The 20,079-nt window shown below is 37.9% G+C and overlaps 1 protein-coding gene across 5 annotated transcripts in view; it reads right to left on the reverse strand.

The window, feature by feature from the left end:
• Window positions 1-6,540: 6,540 nt before the first annotated feature.
• The window catches only part of ankrd44 (ankyrin repeat domain 44), a 123,062-nt gene continuing 109,523 nt past the window's right edge, over window positions 6,541-20,079 (reverse strand). For 2 of the 5 annotated variants that reach the window (XM_052019651.1, XM_052019642.1), the window contains exons 26-28: window positions 16,996-17,078; window positions 9,566-9,657; window positions 6,541-9,320 (exon numbers count right to left, since the gene is read on the reverse strand). In XM_052019651.1, the coding sequence (XP_051875611.1) occupies window positions 9,040-9,320; window positions 9,566-9,657; window positions 16,996-17,078 (456 nt within the window). In that variant the 3' untranslated portion in view covers window positions 6,541-9,039. The remainder of the gene's footprint in view (window positions 9,321-9,565; window positions 9,658-16,995; window positions 17,079-20,079) is intronic. The other 3 variants (XM_052019659.1, XM_052019669.1, XM_052019678.1) reach the window with 3 other exon arrangements.

A 20,079-nucleotide genomic window follows, 5' to 3' on the forward strand; every position in this document is an offset into this window, starting at 1 on the left:
GTCTTTACACTGTACTGCTGCTGCAAAACAACAAATTTCACCACATACAAGTCAGTGATAATAAACCTGGTTCCGACCCTGATATTGGTCTTTATTATGAGAGGATTTGAGGTTAAGAGTGAAAACCTCATCGTATAGGGCCTTGGTGAGACCACACCTGGAGAACCGTATACTGTTTTGGTCTCCTTATCCTACAAAGAGGATATACTTGCTATAGGGTGGGCGCAGTAATGATTTACCATTCTGGCTCCAGAGACGGCAGGTCTGTCACACAAGGAGAGATCGAATATTCTCTTCCTCGATCCACTAGACTTTAGAAAAATAAGAGGGGACTTCTTTGAAATGTATAATATTCTTATGGGGCTCAAAAAGATAGATCCAGGAGGCCAGGCATATGTTTCCCCAGGAAATCCAAAATAAAAACAGGAAATGCTGGAACACTCGTCAGATGAGCCAACATCTGCAAGAAGAGAACGGGATCATACTCAAAATAAGGAGAGACCATTTAGCTCTTATTCATTTTCTTTCTTCCTAGGGTTAATCCATCAACCAGGATGACCTCCACAAATGATCCCTCTGGCCATCCTGGCCTATTGGAGATATTCCCTCTATCATATCCACACTCACCCCCCCCTCCCCCACCCACCCACCCACCCATCCCACACCATTTCTGCAACTTAAAACTAACATCTTCTCTCTTAGTTCTGACAAAGAATCTTCTACCTGGAATACAAGTCTGTTTCTCTTTCTACAGATGCTGGCTGGCCTGCTGATTGATTCCAGCATTTTCTGTTTTTATTTTGGATTTCCGGCATCTGCAATTTTTAAAAATTTTTATTTTCTGCTACAGAAATACCTCTCCTTGAGTTTTCTTGAAAGGGCACCACAGATCTAAATGCCAAGAAAAGGTAGTGAACACCAGGAATTTACAGGTGTCCAATTTTAATCAAACAAGGGGGGTCAAAGAAACTTTGCATTGTCACACCAAAGCCTAAATTGACAAGAAAACAGAGATTGAAATTTCACAGTTGAAGATAAAGTGGCAATGGACCCAGTAAGACTGTAACTAATTGCAATTTTTCTGCTGACACAACTCATGAAAACTTAGAGGATAAAACCTAAACCTGTGAAGTGTTGAAACACATTTAAGTGAAACTACAGCTGACTGTGCAAGACCACTGCTCAAGATGTGAAAAGCTGGTAGCAGAATCAGAGGATCCAAAGACAGAAAGACAGCAACATTGGAAGGGGACACATAGCCACAATGCCTTTGTCATTTGTAGATGGACATTAGACATGTTTCGAGTTTGACAGCACCAGGAAATTCAAGTTAAACCTGGACAAAGTCAATTATTCAAATGAGGGGAAATTTGGGGAAATGATGAGTCTAGTCAGAATTCCCAAACTACACTGGAAGTGGGTTTTATTAGACAACACTAAGTTGGAGGAAATGGCAACAGAGAACCCAAGATAAATTCTCACGAATCCTTAAGGGAAGAACCAGTTGACATTCAGAAGTGAGACTTCAGACACACTACCAATGTTATGGAATGAGAAGACCCATGATAAGGTTAAACGTATTATTGTAGTACATAAGTAAATGGTGGTTTTCTGTGTTTTCCTTTTGAAAGAGGGATCAGTGTAATTTATTTAGTATTGGCTGTTAAAAGATGACTCTGGCTTCATGACTGACTCCTCATTAAGTAGTTTTATGCAAGTGACTGCTTTCTGGGTTGTAGCAATTATTTGATGAGGCCCTTGGAAAAATTCAGTTTCCCATCTACGAAGTTACACAATGATGCTGTGGTTTGTCGGATGACTATGTGCTGTGAGTGAGTGATACAGAGGGAGTAATAAAATGAAGGACAAACTATGCTGCCAAATCATCGGGTGAGATTATGTTGGTGCAGTGATAGAGTTACCATCCATATGTTTGTTTGAGACTGAGAGGAACAACTATTGTCCCTTGGAGATACAGGAGACGGCAGATGCTGGAGTCTGGAGCAAAAAACAAGCTGCTGAAAGAACTCAGCAGGTCAGGCAGCATCTGTGGAGGGAAATGGACAGTTGACACCCTTAACAGAATAAGAATCTCCCCACTTCTGGAATCCTTCGCAAACCTCCAGATCTAGCCTTTGCAATGTCCCCGACTCTTTATTGCACACCTCAGCACTTCTATCTTTGTTAACAGTATTGGCATTAAGTGCAGGGAATCTCAGTCAGTATCAAGTCTAAGAGCAGAAAAAGAAATAAAGCACAAACTTACTGGGTGAGAGAAACATGGAGAGAGGGAGTGGTAGATGGGGAGAGTAACATAGGGTGCAAGTGTGAAAGACAGAAAGGCGCATGCAAAGTGAGAGACCGGCAGAGCAGCGGGATGGAAAGCGAGGCATGTGGGAAGCAGCAAGGACAGGAAGAGTCTTGCAGTGCAGCAAAGACCAGAAGAGAAACAGGGATAGGGAAAGCAACACATTTTGAGTAGCAGAGAAAGAGGGGAAAAGGGTGGCGGAAACAGCTTGTGTGTTAGAAAGTGAGTCTGCTGTAAGGAAAGGTTTTAACAGTGTGCAGGTGGAGATGAAGAGTTGGAGATGTAACTTGAGCTCTGAGGACTCACCTTGTCTATAAGATCATGATATTTCTTCCAACCTAGTCTGTACTGCAAGGAATGTTACTCCTGACACCTCCTTGGTAACTTCCTGTCAGTTATGCCTTCAGGTGGCCCAGGTGATTCTAAGTAGCTCCCTTGCAGACAACACTTTCCTGTTGCAAGCAATATTTTTTTTCCAGTCTCTCCAAAGCTCTCCCAAAGAATTTGGGATCACACTCCCTTTCCTCAGAGAACTTATGCACCACATGGACGTAGCGCTGTCTGGTAGCTGGAAGTATGCTGGTTAGTATTTGTGCATGTGTGTTTTTAAAGCTGACTGAAGAGATCTCAGCTGGGTGGAAGGAACTGTAATATCAAACTAAAATTTCAGACCAAATACTTAACAGTACAGAGTCTTCTCAGAACAAACACCAGCAACATAAGGAACAGAAGCAGGACAGTGCCATTCAGTCCTTTGAGCTTGCACCACCGTTTAATATGATTGTCTCTGATCCAAATCCCTACTTTGCTGCCCAGTTGCCAAAACCCTTCACCAATAGGGTCTGACGTGACCTGATTTGAACCAAACCAAGAGATCACACAGTGGACTTACTATGTTTGAACAAAAATTGACAAATTCTCTAGATCAGATCATTTATGTAAATTCTAAATGAGGTGGCTAACAATGAAAGTGCAATCATGGTAATCTTCCAAATTTTCTCAGAAACAATTCCTCCCCCCCCCCCCCCCCCCCCCCAGAGTAGATAAGGAGAATACCCTGGATGGAATGTGTGTTGATCTCTAAAGAAAAACAAGATAGCGTGTAGAAGCATTTTTGGAAATGATGTATTAACTTGGATAAAGAATTGCTTACAGGGCAGAAAACAGCAAGAATAGATTTTTTTTTAAGTTTGGTAGACTGCTGTAAAAGAGGTGGCACAGGAGTCAATATTGGACCCTTAGTTATCTACAACCTATATTAAATATGTACACAAAAGGTCAAATGTTGTGTCCAAGTTGCTTACAGTACACAGCTAGACAAGAACGTTAATTGGAAAGAGGACACAAGAATCTTTAAAGAGATATAGACAGATTAAGTGAGTGAATGCAAGGTTTGGCAACAATAGAAGAATATTTTCAAATGGTGCAAAACTAATGAATATGTGCACAGAGGAATCTGGGTGTGTTGATTCAAAAAAAAAATCACCAATTAACATCCAGGTACAACAAAGGATGAGGAAGACAAATGCTGTGTTTGCTTTTATTACAACGGGGATTGCTATCAGATCAAATACAACATTCATGTTTTTTTTCTAAGAGACACTCATCTTGGAGGCAGTGCCATATAGATGGATTCCTGAGGGGATTGTTTTACTCAAGAGCCATTGAGAAGAATGGAGCCTTCCCATTTAGAATTCGCAAAAATGATCTGATCTAGAGAATTTGCCAACCTTTTGTTAAAAATAGCAAGTCTGTGTGACCTCTTGGCTTGGTTCACTGCTATTGAGAATGAGAGCTAATCCCATTAAAACATACACCATTTCTGAAAGACAGAGATGGTAGATCCTCAGAAAGCATTTCCTCTGCTTGGAGACACAACTAGGAGATATAATCCAACTCACGTACACTCCCTCTCTTTCCTCCTTTCCAAAAATTCCATTTCTTTTCCTGGTTTTCTTTTCACCCCTTCCCCAAGCCTCCAGTCTCTACATTCTCCTTCCTGCAAGTAACTAAAGCAGCAGCAGAACTGCAGTTGGTTCAGAGTTAAAACCAAAATTTATAGATGATAAAAAGAATGAACCAAGCCATTACTCTACTGGTATCAACCGATCTCTACCAAAAAGTGCATTATATTATTCATTGGTTTCTTACGATTGCAGTTGCACAAAGACTCATTAGTCTTTATACCAACAATGACCTCTGCTCAGATTCAGGCCCGAGTGGTTTCAATCAAGCTTTAATATAAATTGATTGATAATTTTTTTTAAACAATTAGACTATAATGGGATAGGCCAACCAATTAATGCAACTCCTTTATCTTTCCACAAAGTCTCTTTCCGGTTATCGTGCAATTCTTCATAGCCAGGCTTTCAACTATTAAGTTAACTCTCATTATTTTATTTCAGTAGTCAGAATTCCATCCATGAAAGAAATGAAACCAAAATACCACAAAATATGTAAATACTTGGCAGGTTAGGGAGCATCTGTGGAGAGGAAAACAGAGTTAATGTTTGCAGTTAATAACTTTACAGACCCAACAGTCTTCAGGGTCTTCCCTCCATGACCTTACCTCCATTATGTTAGATGTTTGTTGATGATTCGTTCTGTTCACAGTTCCTCAGATAATGAAGCAGTCCATGCCTACATGTAGCAACAGCTGAACAACATTTAACAAGTCTAATGAAAGGCAATAAACATTGCAGTCCAGTGGTACCAATAACCTAAAAGTTAACTGGACCATCCACATTTTATAACTACAAAAGCTCAAAGGTTAGGTTTCCTGCAGCAAAGGATTCACCTCCTGTCTCCCCAAAGCCTTTCCACCATCTTTGACACAAGTTGGGAATATGAAGTGATAGCAAGTGATAGAGCTTTACAAGAGAGCTATAGCTCTATCACTCAAGCAACATGGGGTTGGCATTCCATTTACTGTCACTCTTCCACCAGTATCATATGCCTGCTGTATGTTATCATTCAAAAATACAATGCAGAAACCAGCCAAGGCTTTTTCAATGGCAGCTTCAAAATAATTGAACTCTGCCATCTAAAAGGCCAGCACATATATTGGATAAGCATAGCTGCAACTTCCCCTCCAAGTTGCACACTATCTACCGCTATTCATCATCAGTGTCGGTGGAACTTCTTCCCAAATAGAATGACCTTCATCACAGACTAATACACTTAATGCTGGCAATTCACCACCAGCTGCAGAAGGGCAGCATAAATTGAAATCCAAAATGTTCTCTCTTAATCTCTCAGAGTATGACAAAGATTAGAATTCTGAATGGCTTGATTATGATTTGTGGAAAGACAAACAATCCTCATTAATTTATTGGCAATTAATGTAATACTGTTATATTCAATTTTTATTAAAGCAGAGGTTATTGTTGCTAGACTCCAAGTCCTTTGTTGCAACAGTAACCACAATGATGTCTGCAATGTGTGAATATAATTGGATGCTGTCCAATGAATGGATCATTTATCAACACAAGCTCAAGTGAAGAACAGCAACTTAAACAGAGTTCAAAAGAACTGCTGGTTCTCACATTACTTTTAAGTCAACTTTTCAGCATCGCAGAATATTTTTACTTTATACTTGATTAGTGCTTTGTTCCACAAACCCAAAAAAGATTTCAATAGTCAGAGCATGGTAAACTCAGTGGTAATTTTAAAATATGGCAGATTTTGACTGATGGCTGGTGATCTGGTTAGCCACCTATTCTTGCACCCATGATTTTTAGACACCAACCAACTCTGCCATACCAGCAGCCGGTGTGATGATGCAGGTCACCAGCAAGGCCAGCACGGAAGGGGGTTGTCATTTTAATGAGTGGCCAGATCACGTGTGAGCTCTGAAGGCACACTCCTGTTCTGTCAGGGCCAAAACAAAGGCTAAAATATTTCAAGCTCCAATAAGTTTTCTCTCTCTTCCACCCGCAACCCACTCCCCCCCCCCCCCAAATTGTCCATGGAGTAAGCTGAAAAATAGATGTTGAATCTTATTCATGTCATAGAACCAATTTCATATTAACAGGAGCTAATCACCTGAAATAGACAAGAACTTTGGAAAACCACATTTTTAAACCAACACTAGCCCTTTCAAACAGAGCAGCATTTCCCTGCAACTCTATCCTGAACCCACCAACATCTAAACATTGTAGGCTGTGCTTAATCAGGAGTTTCCAGTAAGTATTTAAAGAAAAACAAAATAAATCAAAACGGCTGCATCAGCATCTGTACCCTTTATTTTCATAAAAATATACAGCATCTGAATGCTTTTTTAAAAAGTACTTTACAGTTCGATATTTCTATACATCACAAGCATTCAGTAGTTCACAAAAGTCAAATAGTAAAGTGTGCTTAAGGTCCAGGCTGGATTTAGATCATTTTGGATTTCCTTCTTTATTTTGACAGTCTTGATGCCAAAAATGTCTTAAGCTTTATTACCTCATACTTAACTTTAGAAATATGACCAAATACATAAAATTTGATACACTACTGTTTCAACAAGTATTTTCATTTTCACTAAATTGTATCATATTCACTGCATAAAACATAACACTGTCACTGTATCATGATACCATACTATACTGTAACAAGACATATTGCACATGCTAAAGCATAAAAGTAGACAAGATTACCAAATGGATGATATAGGCTTTTTAAGGAGTTGACCACTGCATAAGCTTCCACAAATAATTTTTTTCTATGGTTTTAAAACACACACTGTCAGATTGTCTAAATTATAATTGCCCTTTTCCAAATAATATCAATTTGTGATCAGCTATGTCTTTCAATCAAGACTTCACTTTTAAAACTTGTACAACACTGCAAAAAAATCCATATGATGGTTTTATGAACAAACCACTCTTCATTCAGATGCTGTTGGACCTTTTAAAAAAATGTACATTCATTGTTAATTTTAAAATCTAAATTAACATTATTGCTTGGATATTACTCAATTAGCAAGATTCTACAAGATGTTTGGAAACCATCTGGAAAATACACATGGGCAGAAAGGCACTAACTATTTGATAATGCAACAAAACCAAAATAGTATTTGAACTTAATAAAAAAATGAAACATTTGCTACAAGGATTGCCAATCACAATACTATGGATCTCTAAATTCCAGTATTTAATTTACCATTCTTCTAGGCTTATATTAAAAACTATAAAAAGTTTAAAAGTACATTAAAACTTGATCAAATTTACATAATTAAAATGTTTTAATTTTGCATTCCAATGATTTACTAAATAAAACAACTTTCAAAACAAACAAGAAATAAAAAATAGAACAGTATAAAGACCAGCCAATTTCATTTAACTGGGGGAAGAAAGCAACCATAGTTTGAAAATTATATTGCAGCTTTAAACATTGCAGCTTTAAACTTCTAATAAAATTGATTAACAAACAGCTTTTTCTTTACATACAACCATTGCTTTTGGCCTTTTTCCTTCAATTTCAGTGCTTTAATATGATATGATATTGATTACTTAAAAGCAATTTCATATCAGAGGTCTCTATTCTGGAACTTAACTGCTTGTAACAGTTATAACAGAATGACCATTACAAGATATTAAGGTTTCTTGAAATCTTTTCAGTGCTTTTAGTTACAATAGTGAGGTTGCATTGATTGCACAGTCACTGCACAGAGTAATAATAGATCCCATGTGAATATTTGGAAAAAATTCTGAAATTTTACCTTGCTGATTTCTAATCTAACAATTTGTGAATTAACTTCGATGAAATACATTTTATTTGCATTTAAATACTGCATTTTTACTGAAATAGGCTACTTCAAAGTAGCTGTTGAAGTAGATGAGTAAAAAAAGGCTGTAATCTTAGAGAATAAAGACAGCAACAGTCACAATCAGTGGCAGATTTGGTCCATTTGGCATAGCTCGCCAGACATTAAAAAAAAATTGTCATTTAACCTGCTCTGGTCCTGTCACAGGTGAGAGAATGGCTCCATTTAACACATAAGCTTTGGCAGATGAAGCAGACGTTATCACAACTGTTCTTTATGGCAGTTACTCTCTCTTCATCCTACAGGTGGGTAGATTTCAACAAAATTGCTGTGCATTCTTTAAAGGCTGCCTTTGAGGCTATATAAAAATGTACAAAATACCACAATCTGCTATTTGAACACTAGTCTAAACTTGCTGGTATATTTAAAGTAAAAAGATGTCATCAAGTCCTGTTGGAATTTATGAATACTTTACACTGCAGTCTGGAAAAGTTCATTCATTATTTATCAATAGTTAACGGCTCAGGTGTATAGTTAGTCCCTAATAACTCTATAACCGCAAGTTTTTACTGAAGTGCAAATGCATGTTTGTGCTGATTTGGAAAATCTTTTAAATCCTATTCATAGGGCAAGTGATCTGGGAATGAACCACATGGCATCCTGTGACAGATCCCCATGAATTTCTACAGTTACTGCATGCAGCACAATTTGGTGCACAAGAATGACTACTTTGCATAAAATGTCCCAGAGGAAATGCCAAATATCTGGCAGATTTGAGCAATAGCAAATCACTTGCCCTATTCAATAATCCACTTTATGAATCAATACTTTAAGATTCTGCTTCCTAAAACCTGTAAGAAAAGTGCCTTTTTATTAAGTGCTTTTTTAAAAAGTATGCGGTGATTGATTGCTCAATCTGTAATCCTTCGACTGACTAACAAGCCAAGTATTAGGCTTTCCCATTTAAGGTTTCTAAAACCATTCAGAAAGTCTCAGAGTCTGAATCATTTTCATCATCATCTTCCTGACACCTATCCATTTTTCCCACATTGTTATACAACTCCTTGTTAAAAGAATTAATGTTGCTACCCGTATTAGGGGAATCATAGGATAGAGGTGTATTCAAACTGTCATTTTTTATTAGACTGATGCTGAAGGACGTCATTGTGCTGGGAGGAGAAAAAGGCATCATGGTAGCCAAAATGAGTGCCAGACAGTCAGCCACATCTTTGTTAGGAGCACAAGCCAGGGCTGGGGTATGACCTGGGCACAAAAGCAGACAAGGGAATGGTTAGTATATGAAGTCTGAACCAAAATGAAAAGGAAGGGAAGAAAGACAGCAAACTCAAATCTCACTTTCAATAAATCTACTTACACTCTTTAATCCATGCCAACAAAATTATGAGGAGGTTCAGTTAAACTTTTAGATGCGTTTTAGTGCTGGTGTGTGTTATTTTTGGTAGAAAAGTGAATTAATCAGGAGCAGCACAATTAGTATCCATACTTACCATTTTCATCCACAGCAAGAACACTTGCTCCTTTGCTTAGTAAATCATGCACCACCTTTTTAAGCCCATTCCTTGCAGCTATGTGAAGCGGTCTGAAAGGATAACATTTAAAAGAATTAATTGTAAAGAAAATTAACAAGTCTGTAAGGAGGACTATCCATACAAGTAATACAACCATCAATGTGCTAAGTAAATCTCTTTTGGGATAACATATTCAGAGCACCACTTCCAAGTGTGGAGACACCGGGAGATAAGTTTCTAGAGTTCCAATTAGGATTGTTAAACCTGTTCTGCTAACTTAAGCAGTGTGTATTCAGGACTTTAAGTTTGATAGGTGTTTACGTCTCTATCACTCTTTCAGGCAGAAAGTTCCAGAACAAACACTCTCTAGGTAAAAAATGACCCACCTTCCCTCTAATCCTTCTACCAATTATTCTTCTCAGGGAAAATAAGACCTTCCAATTTTACCCTATCTAGGTCCCTTGTAAATTTATGCAGAATCATCTTTGTTGCCTAAGAGGATGAGGCTCAGTGGACTTACAGGCCACAACAATCAAGATACTGCCTGTTCACTTGGACCCAATGACCTACACCAGGTTTATAATGATATGGCTTCAGAGATGGTGGATGCACTGGTTGCCATCTTCAAAAGTTCCACAGATTCCAGAATACTTCCTACAGATTGGAAGGTAGCAAACATAACCCCACAATTTAAGAAAGGAGGGAGAGAGCAAATGCACAGTCCAGTTAGTTTGCTATCAATTAGCAGGAAAATTATAGAATCTGATATAAAGAAAGTTATAGCAGGACAAAGAGAATAATAATAGGATTGGACAAGTTCAACAAGTATTTATGGAAGGGAGATGATGTTTGACAAATTTGTTAGAGTTGTCAGTAGCACAATAGATAAGGGCAAACCAATGTTTCTGATATATTTAGACTTCCAGACAACCTTCAATAAGGTGCCACAGAAAAATTTATTAAACATAATAGTGCACATGAGATTTAAGGATTGAGGACTGATTAAAGAATAAAAACAGGCAGCAAGAAAAAAAAGGGTCTGTTTTTGTGTTGGGAGGCTATAACTAATGCAATGCCTTTAAGATTAGTCCTGGAGCCTGATCTATTCACAATGTGTATCAATCAATGATTTCAATGAAAAGAGGAAGTGTGATATATCTATATTCTACATACATACAGCATCTACATACAAATCTGGGTAACAGTGAGTGTTGTGAAGATGATGTAGAGAAGCTTCGAGCGGATAAAGACAGATTAAGTGAATAGGTGTGGATGGAACAGATAGAATACAGTTCAGAAAAAAATGATAATCTACTATCATAACAAAAATAGAAAAGCTGAGTGTTTTTCTTAAGTATCATGACACTGAAAAGTGTTGACATTCAGGGGACCTGGTTGTCCTTGTACATGATCACTGCCAATTAACAGGTGCAGCAAACAATCAGAAAAACAAAACATACAGTGGCCTTTCTTACATTTGGGTTTGACTACAAGAGTAAAAATGCCTTAACTGCAATTATTTACAGACCTGTTGACACCGCATTTGGAATATTATGTACCTAAGAAAGGATATTCTCTCAATAAAGGGAGTGCAACAAAGATTCACCAAATTGATTCCTGTATGGGAAAACTGTCCTGTGAGGAGAGATTCAACAGACTTGGCCTAAACATGCTAGAATGATTGGTGATCTTATTGAAATATACAAAATTCTTGTGAGATTCGATAGGTAGATGTAGAGATGTTGTTTTCCCTGGCAGATGGTGTCCAGAATCAGGGATTACAGTTTTACAATACATGATTAAGATGAGTGGAAGAATAGTAATTTCTTCACCCTTAATAAGAGGACTCTAGAAGCTGAATTGATGAGTATATTTAAGACAGAGATTGAAAGATTTTGGGATATTAAGGGAATCAAGGGATATAGGGTTAGTACAGGAATGTGCTACTGTTAAGTTAATAACAGCGGTCTTATTGAATGGCAGAGGTCTGAATGGCCTTCTCCTGCTTCTATATCGTACGTTATTATATTCTTCATTGACCGCTGTTCTTCAAGAGAAGAAGATGCCAACATGGAACAGATTGCTGCTGTTTAGTGACAGAATACTAGTTATTGTGCCTAACATTGCCAAGCATCAACTCAGACACCGGCAGTGCAATTGTTGAGCAGGTTAGATTAAGTTTCAAAAGATGGAACATTGCATGGTACAATGGATTTGTTTGATTTTTTATTTAATATATCTGCCTGAATACATTGTTATCTGGAAAACTTGAAAGTCTTCTTCAACAATGAGATGGAATTCATGAGATGCTATAATTACTTTTCTATTGGATGTATGTAAAGCGATCAAGGGTAAAGAATTTTAAAATTACCAATAATTTGCATTATTTTGCTGTTTGAGTTCCTGGATTTTTTTATTTGCGCATCATTATAGAGTCTTTGGAGGAAACTCGTGCTACAGGGCCTTCAGTAGGACACCATCACTGAGGTATTTTTTAAAAAGAGAATCAGACACAGTATTGGATACTTCAAATAAATACATTTTGATAATGAGGTAATCAGCCATAACTAGTATTGATGAAATGGCTGGGCAAGTAGGACAAAGTACTAAGATGCATAATGTTTTGCACACAATTTTTACACTGTCTTGCCAGTTAAAAGTCTTGTTCATTTTGGGCGTGTATGTGAAACCTCAAGGAGCTGCAATCACGTGGAAAGCATACAATGGAATCACAGCATGCGGGTTGTGAACTTTGAGGTTTGGGTTGATGAGTACAGAAATTTAAACCAGATCCCTTTGTCTTGATGTATTTTTTCCACATATATATATAAAAATAAATAAAAGTTTCTTGTTGTAGTTGCAGCAGTCCAGACGTGGAGAATATTCTATAATTTTCCCAAGAGTATTGTGTGGGTGATGAATGGCTTTGGAATGTTAGAAGTTTAACCGGTCACTGCAGAATGTACACTTTATAAGGTTGATTCAATTGAGCTTCTCACTGGTGATAATCTAGGGATTATCACCAGTGAGAATGGTGGTAGGCTCAGTGATATTAATGTTATCAGTTTTGAAGGAAGATGGTTAAATTTTCTTGCTGGAGATGACCAGTGTCTGGCACATTTGTTGCTGAAATATGTTCATTATCTGAGGTTTGTGAATGGAATTCAACACTTGAGTACATTACAGTAACCTCACTTCCTGCTTCATAATGGAAGAAAGGTTATGTTTTTAATGTATTCACAGAGGCACCCAGCCTTTCACCTGCTCTTGTAGACATGGTATTTGTGTGGCTGGTCCAGTTGAGTTTCTGCTCAGTGGTGATTCCCAGGATTTTGATTGTAGGGAACTCATCAATGGTTGTGCCATTGAATGCTAAGTGTAGGTAGGTAAATTATCAGTCTTGTTGGAAATAGCTATTGCCTAGCACTTTTGTGGCATGAACATTGGCATGTGGCATGAACAACCCAGGCATTGTTGCATGTAGGCATGGACCACCTCATTTGCTGAGAAGTTGCAAATGGGTTGAACATTGTGCAGTTACAAGTGAACATCCCCATTTCTGATCCTATCATGAAAAGAAGGTAATTGATGAAGAAAAGTGGTTGGGCCTCAGACACTACCCAGAGGAACTCCTGTGATGTATCCTGGGACGGAGATGGTTTATCGACAACAGCCATAACCATCTATTATGATACCAACCACTGGAGTGCAGTTCCTTTGATACCTATTGCCTTCATTTTTAACCAGGGGTCCTTAATGCCACACTCAAGTACTGCATTGATGTCAAAATAGTCACTCGTCTCACCTCTGGAATTCAGCTCTTTGGTCCATGTTTGGACCAAGGCTGTAATGAAGTCTGGAGACAAGTGGTTCTGGCAAAATTCAAACTCGGCATCAGTGAGCAGCCTTTCGGTGAGTAGATGCTACCTGAAAACATTGTTAAGGGCATGTTTGTGTCAGATTATTGGTGTTTAAATTTTGGTTTAATTCTGTTAGTGACTCCTTTCTTGATTCAGAGTAAGCAGATATGCTTTGTCGGATTGTTTGCTTTTTCTGGATATGGCATATCTGGGCAATTTTCCATGTTGCTGCATAGATGACAGTATTGACACTGTATTGGAATACCTATTGAAATGGCTGACTTTGGTGAGCAAGTCTTTAACATTTCAGTCAAGACTTGTAGCCTTTATTGTGCCCATACACTTAACTTTGATGTCACAGCAAGTAAATTGAATTTGCTGAAGACCAGCATCAGTCACGGCAGGGATCTCGAGGAGATTGGGAGATAAATTCTATCTGACAGTGACTGCAAATGTAGTATTATCTTTTGCACTTGTGCTGGCGTTTGTCATAGTCGAGAATAGTGTGTTGCTTCCTTCAGTTTAATTGCTTATTTTTTTCACTACTATTCATGACTGTATTCAGCATTGTAGTGATTTGACAATGGTTGGCTCGGGTATTATTTCCAGCTTGTTAGCACATACGTCTTTCATTGAGGTGGCATTTCATTTATGTCCAGTGCCACTCCTTCGCCTTTCTAACTGAACTAACTTTAGTCTTCCCATATGATTCTGATGGAGAAGTGAAAGATGTGCCAGATGAAGAGCTTACAGAGAGTGACAGTATATGATTCTGTTACTGATGATATGCCTCATACATATTCCATTATGAGGTACCTTAGTTTAAAATGCACTCATTACCTATCCTGTTAAGCATGGTGGCAGTGTCATGATGGAAGGAGACTTCTGTATGAAAAAAGGAATGATTTCCATAAGAACTGCACAATGGCCATGCTGACAAACTGTCTTTGCCAATGACCTTTGCCACATATAGATTTATGGGCGTCCACTAGGTTATTTCCACATGACAAAGAAAAAGCCCATTCAGCCCATTGAGTCTATACCAGCTCAGAGCAATCCCATTCCCCTACTAACTTTCTCTGCAATCTTTTCTCCTTACATTCCCATCAACTCTGTCCAGATTCTACTACTTATCTATACACTAGGGGCAATTTACAGTGGCCAATTAATCTACTAACCCAGCTGTGGGAGGAAACAAAGAACCAAGTCACAGGGAGAACCAGCAAGCTCCACACAGAGAGCACTGGAGGTCAGGACTGAACCTGGGTGGCTGAGCTGTAAAGCAGCAGTTCTACTAGATGCACTGCTGTACCACCCTAGTTAGTTCTTGAAATCCATATCATAAGTTCAGTTTGGCACTGATATTTTTCATGTCTGCCAAATCCTTTCTGGTGGTACTCTGGTGATGGTCATTGAGGTGGTGCACCAGAGTATATTTTGTGGTCTTGCAAGACTCAATGCTTTCTCAAATTAATAGTTTATAGAATACTAATTAGTCAGCTGAGGGAGGATGGCAAGCAGTAGGCAGTTTTCTTGTGTATGGTTGATCTGAAGCCACGAATTCTTGGTTGTAGTTTCATTGCTGAGGACTTGCAGGTTCTTTTCCCCAAACCGGGCATCACAGTGTCCAACTTCTGGTGAATCTGTTCTGAGAGCTGTGCAGTGGATGCACAGGAATTATTTTGTCAGCGTTGGCGCAAAGACTGTTAAGTCTGTTTTTATGAGCAACATCTTGTCAGGCTGTTGCTTATTAAGTTTATGTAGTAGTTCTTTCAATGCTGGAACTAATCCCCATATCCAAAGGCACAATACTGCAGATGTTGGAAGTGAAATTAAAAATCAAAAGCAGAACATTTTCTATTCCTTCTGTGGTCTCCATATGTTGGTGTGGGGAGCTATGGAGTTCCACCTATGCATGTTGTGCCTTCTTTGTATCCTGGTTCAATGACTAATTTGCAACTGACTGATCCAGTTTGTTTGAATGGCCTAGAATTTGTGGTTGGTAATGAAGCACAAGACTAAAGAGCATTGGTGAAACAGTTGGGCTTTTGCCAAAATTCAATAATTGCTTTTATTTCCAAATTTTTTGAAATAGAATTCAAATGTTGGGAATTGAACTTATGTTCTCTAAATTCTTAGTTGAGAGCTGTGTGTTATGAGTTGCTATTTTACTGTTCTGATAATTCAATCATAATCTTAGAGAGTTTCTAGTATTCCAAATGCTCCATGGGGGAGAACTTGGAACTGATCAACTGATTGGGGGTTTTCAGAACAGAAAAAGACATTTGATCTGTTATCCCTCCCAATCAGTCTTCCCTCAACATTTGTAGCTGTCACATTTTGTCATATGCTTTGCAAGTCCAGTTAATTGTGGGTACTTTGGCCCTGGGCTGCGTTTTGAAGACTGTTATTCAACTTTGATATCTTTATGCACGAACACAGTTGTTTAAATCCTGCTGTTCAAGAAATTCAACCTGCACTTTCAGCACAGTTGCTGCTTATGTTATTTGACACACAGGAAGTAGCGTGGAGTGAAATAATTCACGAAGTAATGCTTGTTTGGGATGTTTGCTGCTGAAATCAGTTACATTTTTCTGCTTTAGGAACATTGCTGGGCACTCATGGAACTAGATTTCCATACTGGCTTATTCACTGCAGCTGCACTATGTAAAGGATCTCTCAACTTAATTCTGCAAAGCAATGCAAAGGCTAACCAAAGATGTGAAAGATGAGAAAGCTCAGAAATCAATTTAAGCAACTTTAGATGTACACTGCTATTTCTCTGCTTATTACCTCTTTGCCCGGGTACTACTTTGGTTATCTGGCTGGGCTTGCTACATTAGCTTGAGCTACAGTACAGACATAGAAGGCATGATAGACTTCAGCTCATCCATCAAGATTCAGGTCAAGAAGGGGTTATATCTATAGCCAGTAACTAAGACCACCAAAGGAATTAGGTTCTTATCTCAAGTCCTCTAAGAACAAAGGCTAAGTTTTTGTAAGTCAGTAGTGACAGATCTGTGATTTTTTGCAGATAGGGCTTCAGCCTTGCACCCATGCATGCAAGACAAAGACTTAGAGGGTATTCCCGAACTGAAGCAGTTGATGGCATAGCAACGTTGGTCAGCAAATACAAGTGTGGTTTATGAATGGGACTTAGCAAGTTAGGACATGGTTAGCACAAGCTTAAGTTTAATGCAGTGTGGAAGATGGGAAGGCTGACTATTGACCAGTACAACTGTCAAATTTAGATAGACGGGGATTGAGTTGGACAATATTACGAAAGTGAAGCAGGAGGTCCTGGTGATGAAGCAGATGAGTTCAAACACAACACCAAGGTTAAACATTTAACTTTTCACATCTTCAAGTCTAGAGATCACCACTTGCAAGTACTCATTTTGCCCAAATTAAAAGATTATTAGCATTGTTTTATTTTTTTCTGCAATCTGACTCCTTTTACTTTTAAAAATGCAAGTTTCCTATAAAATAACTGCAATCATTTTGAACTGTTTAAAAAATTAAATTTGCTAACCAACAATTACTACTTACGTTTGCAGTGCATTATTTGTTGCATTAATAAGGCTTGCACCATCTATTTTCTCAAGGATGAACAAGGCACATTTTTCATGACCCTGCCAAAATGAACACAATTCATAGTGTTAAATTATGTAGTTACTCTATTAGTACTTTTACATATTAGGTAACATTATGTATTGAATCTTTATTTTCATACTTTAGTCAGGTTTGAACAACATAACTTCAATTTCTGCCTGCCTCAGATTTTAGCTTCCAGCAGTTTGACTCATTAATCAGCAGAATCAAAAGATTTTAAGATCCTCCATCAGACCACAACCTCTACTCTCCAAATAAAATCTGAGTGACTGCAGCATTGAACAATTTTGATTTTTGTTTTCTCTGTGGGTAAAGCTCTTAATACTTCATTCATTCAACAGATGTTGCAGCATCAAACACTAGTGTCCCAAACTTAATTTTGGACACAACACTTTTCTGGTCTTACTAAAGTGTTTGATGTAGGCTACAACGTTTAATTGCTATCCTGTACCTTCTGCTGAAAATTGAACCATCCTGGAAATTGTTTAGAACAGATGCAGGCAAGGCTTTGACCAGACTGGCTCCCAATAATTGGTCTAAATTTTCATACATGAATAATAGGAGTTGGTGAGAAACTACTTGAAACAATCATCCTGAACGGCATACAGCAGCATAAATTAGCACATTCAGGAAAATATAGAAGTGCAAGAAATTTTAAGGTATGAAGGGAAGTTACACTGCTCCTTAGTAGCAAAATAAAGATATTCTACAAAGTATTTTTACAACCTATTAATATTTTTGTGCTGCTCTGTGGTGTCAGTTAACCGCAAGAGTTAAGATTGCATTGAACAAGAATCACTGCATTTCGTTTATAATCATACACAATTCTTTACAACATGTAACTGGGATTGATCACAGACACAAAACAATGAACTGCTCCTGCAGTGTCAACATGTATAAACCCGTTTGAAATGAGTTCACACAGCCACAATATCTTCAGGCTTCACTGCCAATGAAATTTAAATTCTCAAAATTAGTTCACTAATCTCATCAACAGGCCTTTTGGGACAATAAACTATGATTGAACTTAGGATGAATTTGTGCAGCAGCTGGTATTAATAATTAATCTAATCATATTCCACTTTTGGATTGCATTCAATTACCATCTTCTGCAACTTCTAAGTTAAAATCAAAAGCCTGGAAATTATTTTGTGAAGTAATATTTTGTGAAAGTGATTTGCTTCAATCTAAAAAATATTTCAAATATTTAAACCATCAGCAGCAAACTGTGGAAAATGTGACATTATAAGTTCAATTGAGCTGACAGACTAATCAATTGGCATCTCAGTTTCAAGTGTAAATATTAATTCCCTTTCCTTAGAAATCAATGTTACTTGGCAGAGATGTCAAAATGCAAAACCGGAAGAGAAACACACAGAAAAATTAAAAACTTAAAATCAGAAAATGTATGCCCCTAGGGGAGGCCAGTCGGCCTATTGTGTCCTTGTCAGCAAAAAAAAAGTGCTGCTCACTACCTTCCATCACTAGGTTTGTACTTTCACAGGTCACGGTTTTTCAATTTCACAACCAAGTAATTTTTAAATGTGTAACCAGGGCCTCTACTTCCCTTTCAGGCAGCAAGTTTCAAACCATTCTCAGGGTGAAAGTCTTCCACATCTCCCCTCTAATCCTTCTACCAAATCTGTATCACCTGGTTTTTGACACCTGTAAGGAAAACAGGCCTTTCTTATGTACTCAATCTAGGGTCATCATAACTTCACAGAACTCAATTAAGTCTCCCCTTATCCTCAACTGTTCCAAAGAAACCAATTCTAGTTTATCTAATCTTCTCAGCATTTTTGTTTCATCTACAGGCTTTTTAAACATGCCCTCTTCATTTAAATACAACTCTTTAAAATATATCTGAGAATAAGTACTGAGCACTGTTGAACACCACTGGCAACAATTTGCCAAACCCCTTTGTTTCCTGCCATTTTAAAATCCAATTTGCCATGCTTCCTTGAAAAAGCATGGGCTTTTATTTTTTTTGACTAACCTGTCATACGAGACCTTCTCAAATGCCTTTTAAAATTCATGTAGACTAGACTATGTAAATGGCCTCATTGAACCCCCAACTCCGCCCCCCCCCCCCCCCACCACCTTCTTACTTCCTCAAGAAGTTCAATCAAGCTTGCCAGGCACAACTACCCATAACAAAGTTGTGCTTAATGTCCCTAAATAATCTGTGCTTTTCTATTAGAAGATCTACACTGTCCTTTAGGATTCCAATACCTTGTCCTTTACTGAAGTTAAATAATTTCACCTGTAATCATTTGATTTTTCCTTTCCTTTTTAAGCAACAAAGTACTTTTAGCTATATTTTAATGCTCCAGCACCATTCCTGTAATCAGGGAGGATTTAAGACCTGTAGTCAGAGGCCCTAATATTTTCTCGTTTCTTTTAAAAGCCTAGGATATACATTATTGGTTGAAGCAAAAAGCTGCAGATTCTAGAAATCTGAAACAAAAACAGAAAATGCCAGAAGCTTTGACCAGGCAACACCTGTGGAGAGAGAAAAACAGTAAATGTTTCTGGTCAATAAATATTCAACAGAACTCCGTGTTATTAAGCATTTTCTGTTTTTGCTTTATATTTCATTTGGGCCTGGTGATTTATGCAGTTTTAAAGACACTTAAACCCCTTAATCCTTCCTCTGTATTTATTACAAACCTTATCTACATTCTTCACCTCTCGACCTGGATTATCTTTTAGTTCCCCATGAGGCCTTATGCTTTCCTGATTTATTTTTTAAAATCTTTCTGAAATTTAAAAAAATAACTTTTTGATTTCAAGTAGTACCGGTATTTCTTTACACCTTCTCTTTGCATTCCTAATTTCCCTTTTAATTTTACTTCTGCACTTTCTGAGCTCCTTAGCTTACAGCTAAATTCAGCTCTCAATGTCTTACAGAGGCTATCTTTTGCCTTCTCATACTCCCTATGGATCTCATCAGGCAGAGGCTCTAGATTTGGCAATCCAACTTGTTTTCTTTGTGGGAATGCATTTACTCTAGATCCTTAA

Source organism: Pristis pectinata, chromosome 1 (assembly GCF_009764475.1).
Source record: "Pristis pectinata isolate sPriPec2 chromosome 1, sPriPec2.1.pri, whole genome shotgun sequence".
Lineage (NCBI taxonomy): Eukaryota > Metazoa > Chordata > Chondrichthyes > Rhinopristiformes > Pristidae > Pristis > Pristis pectinata.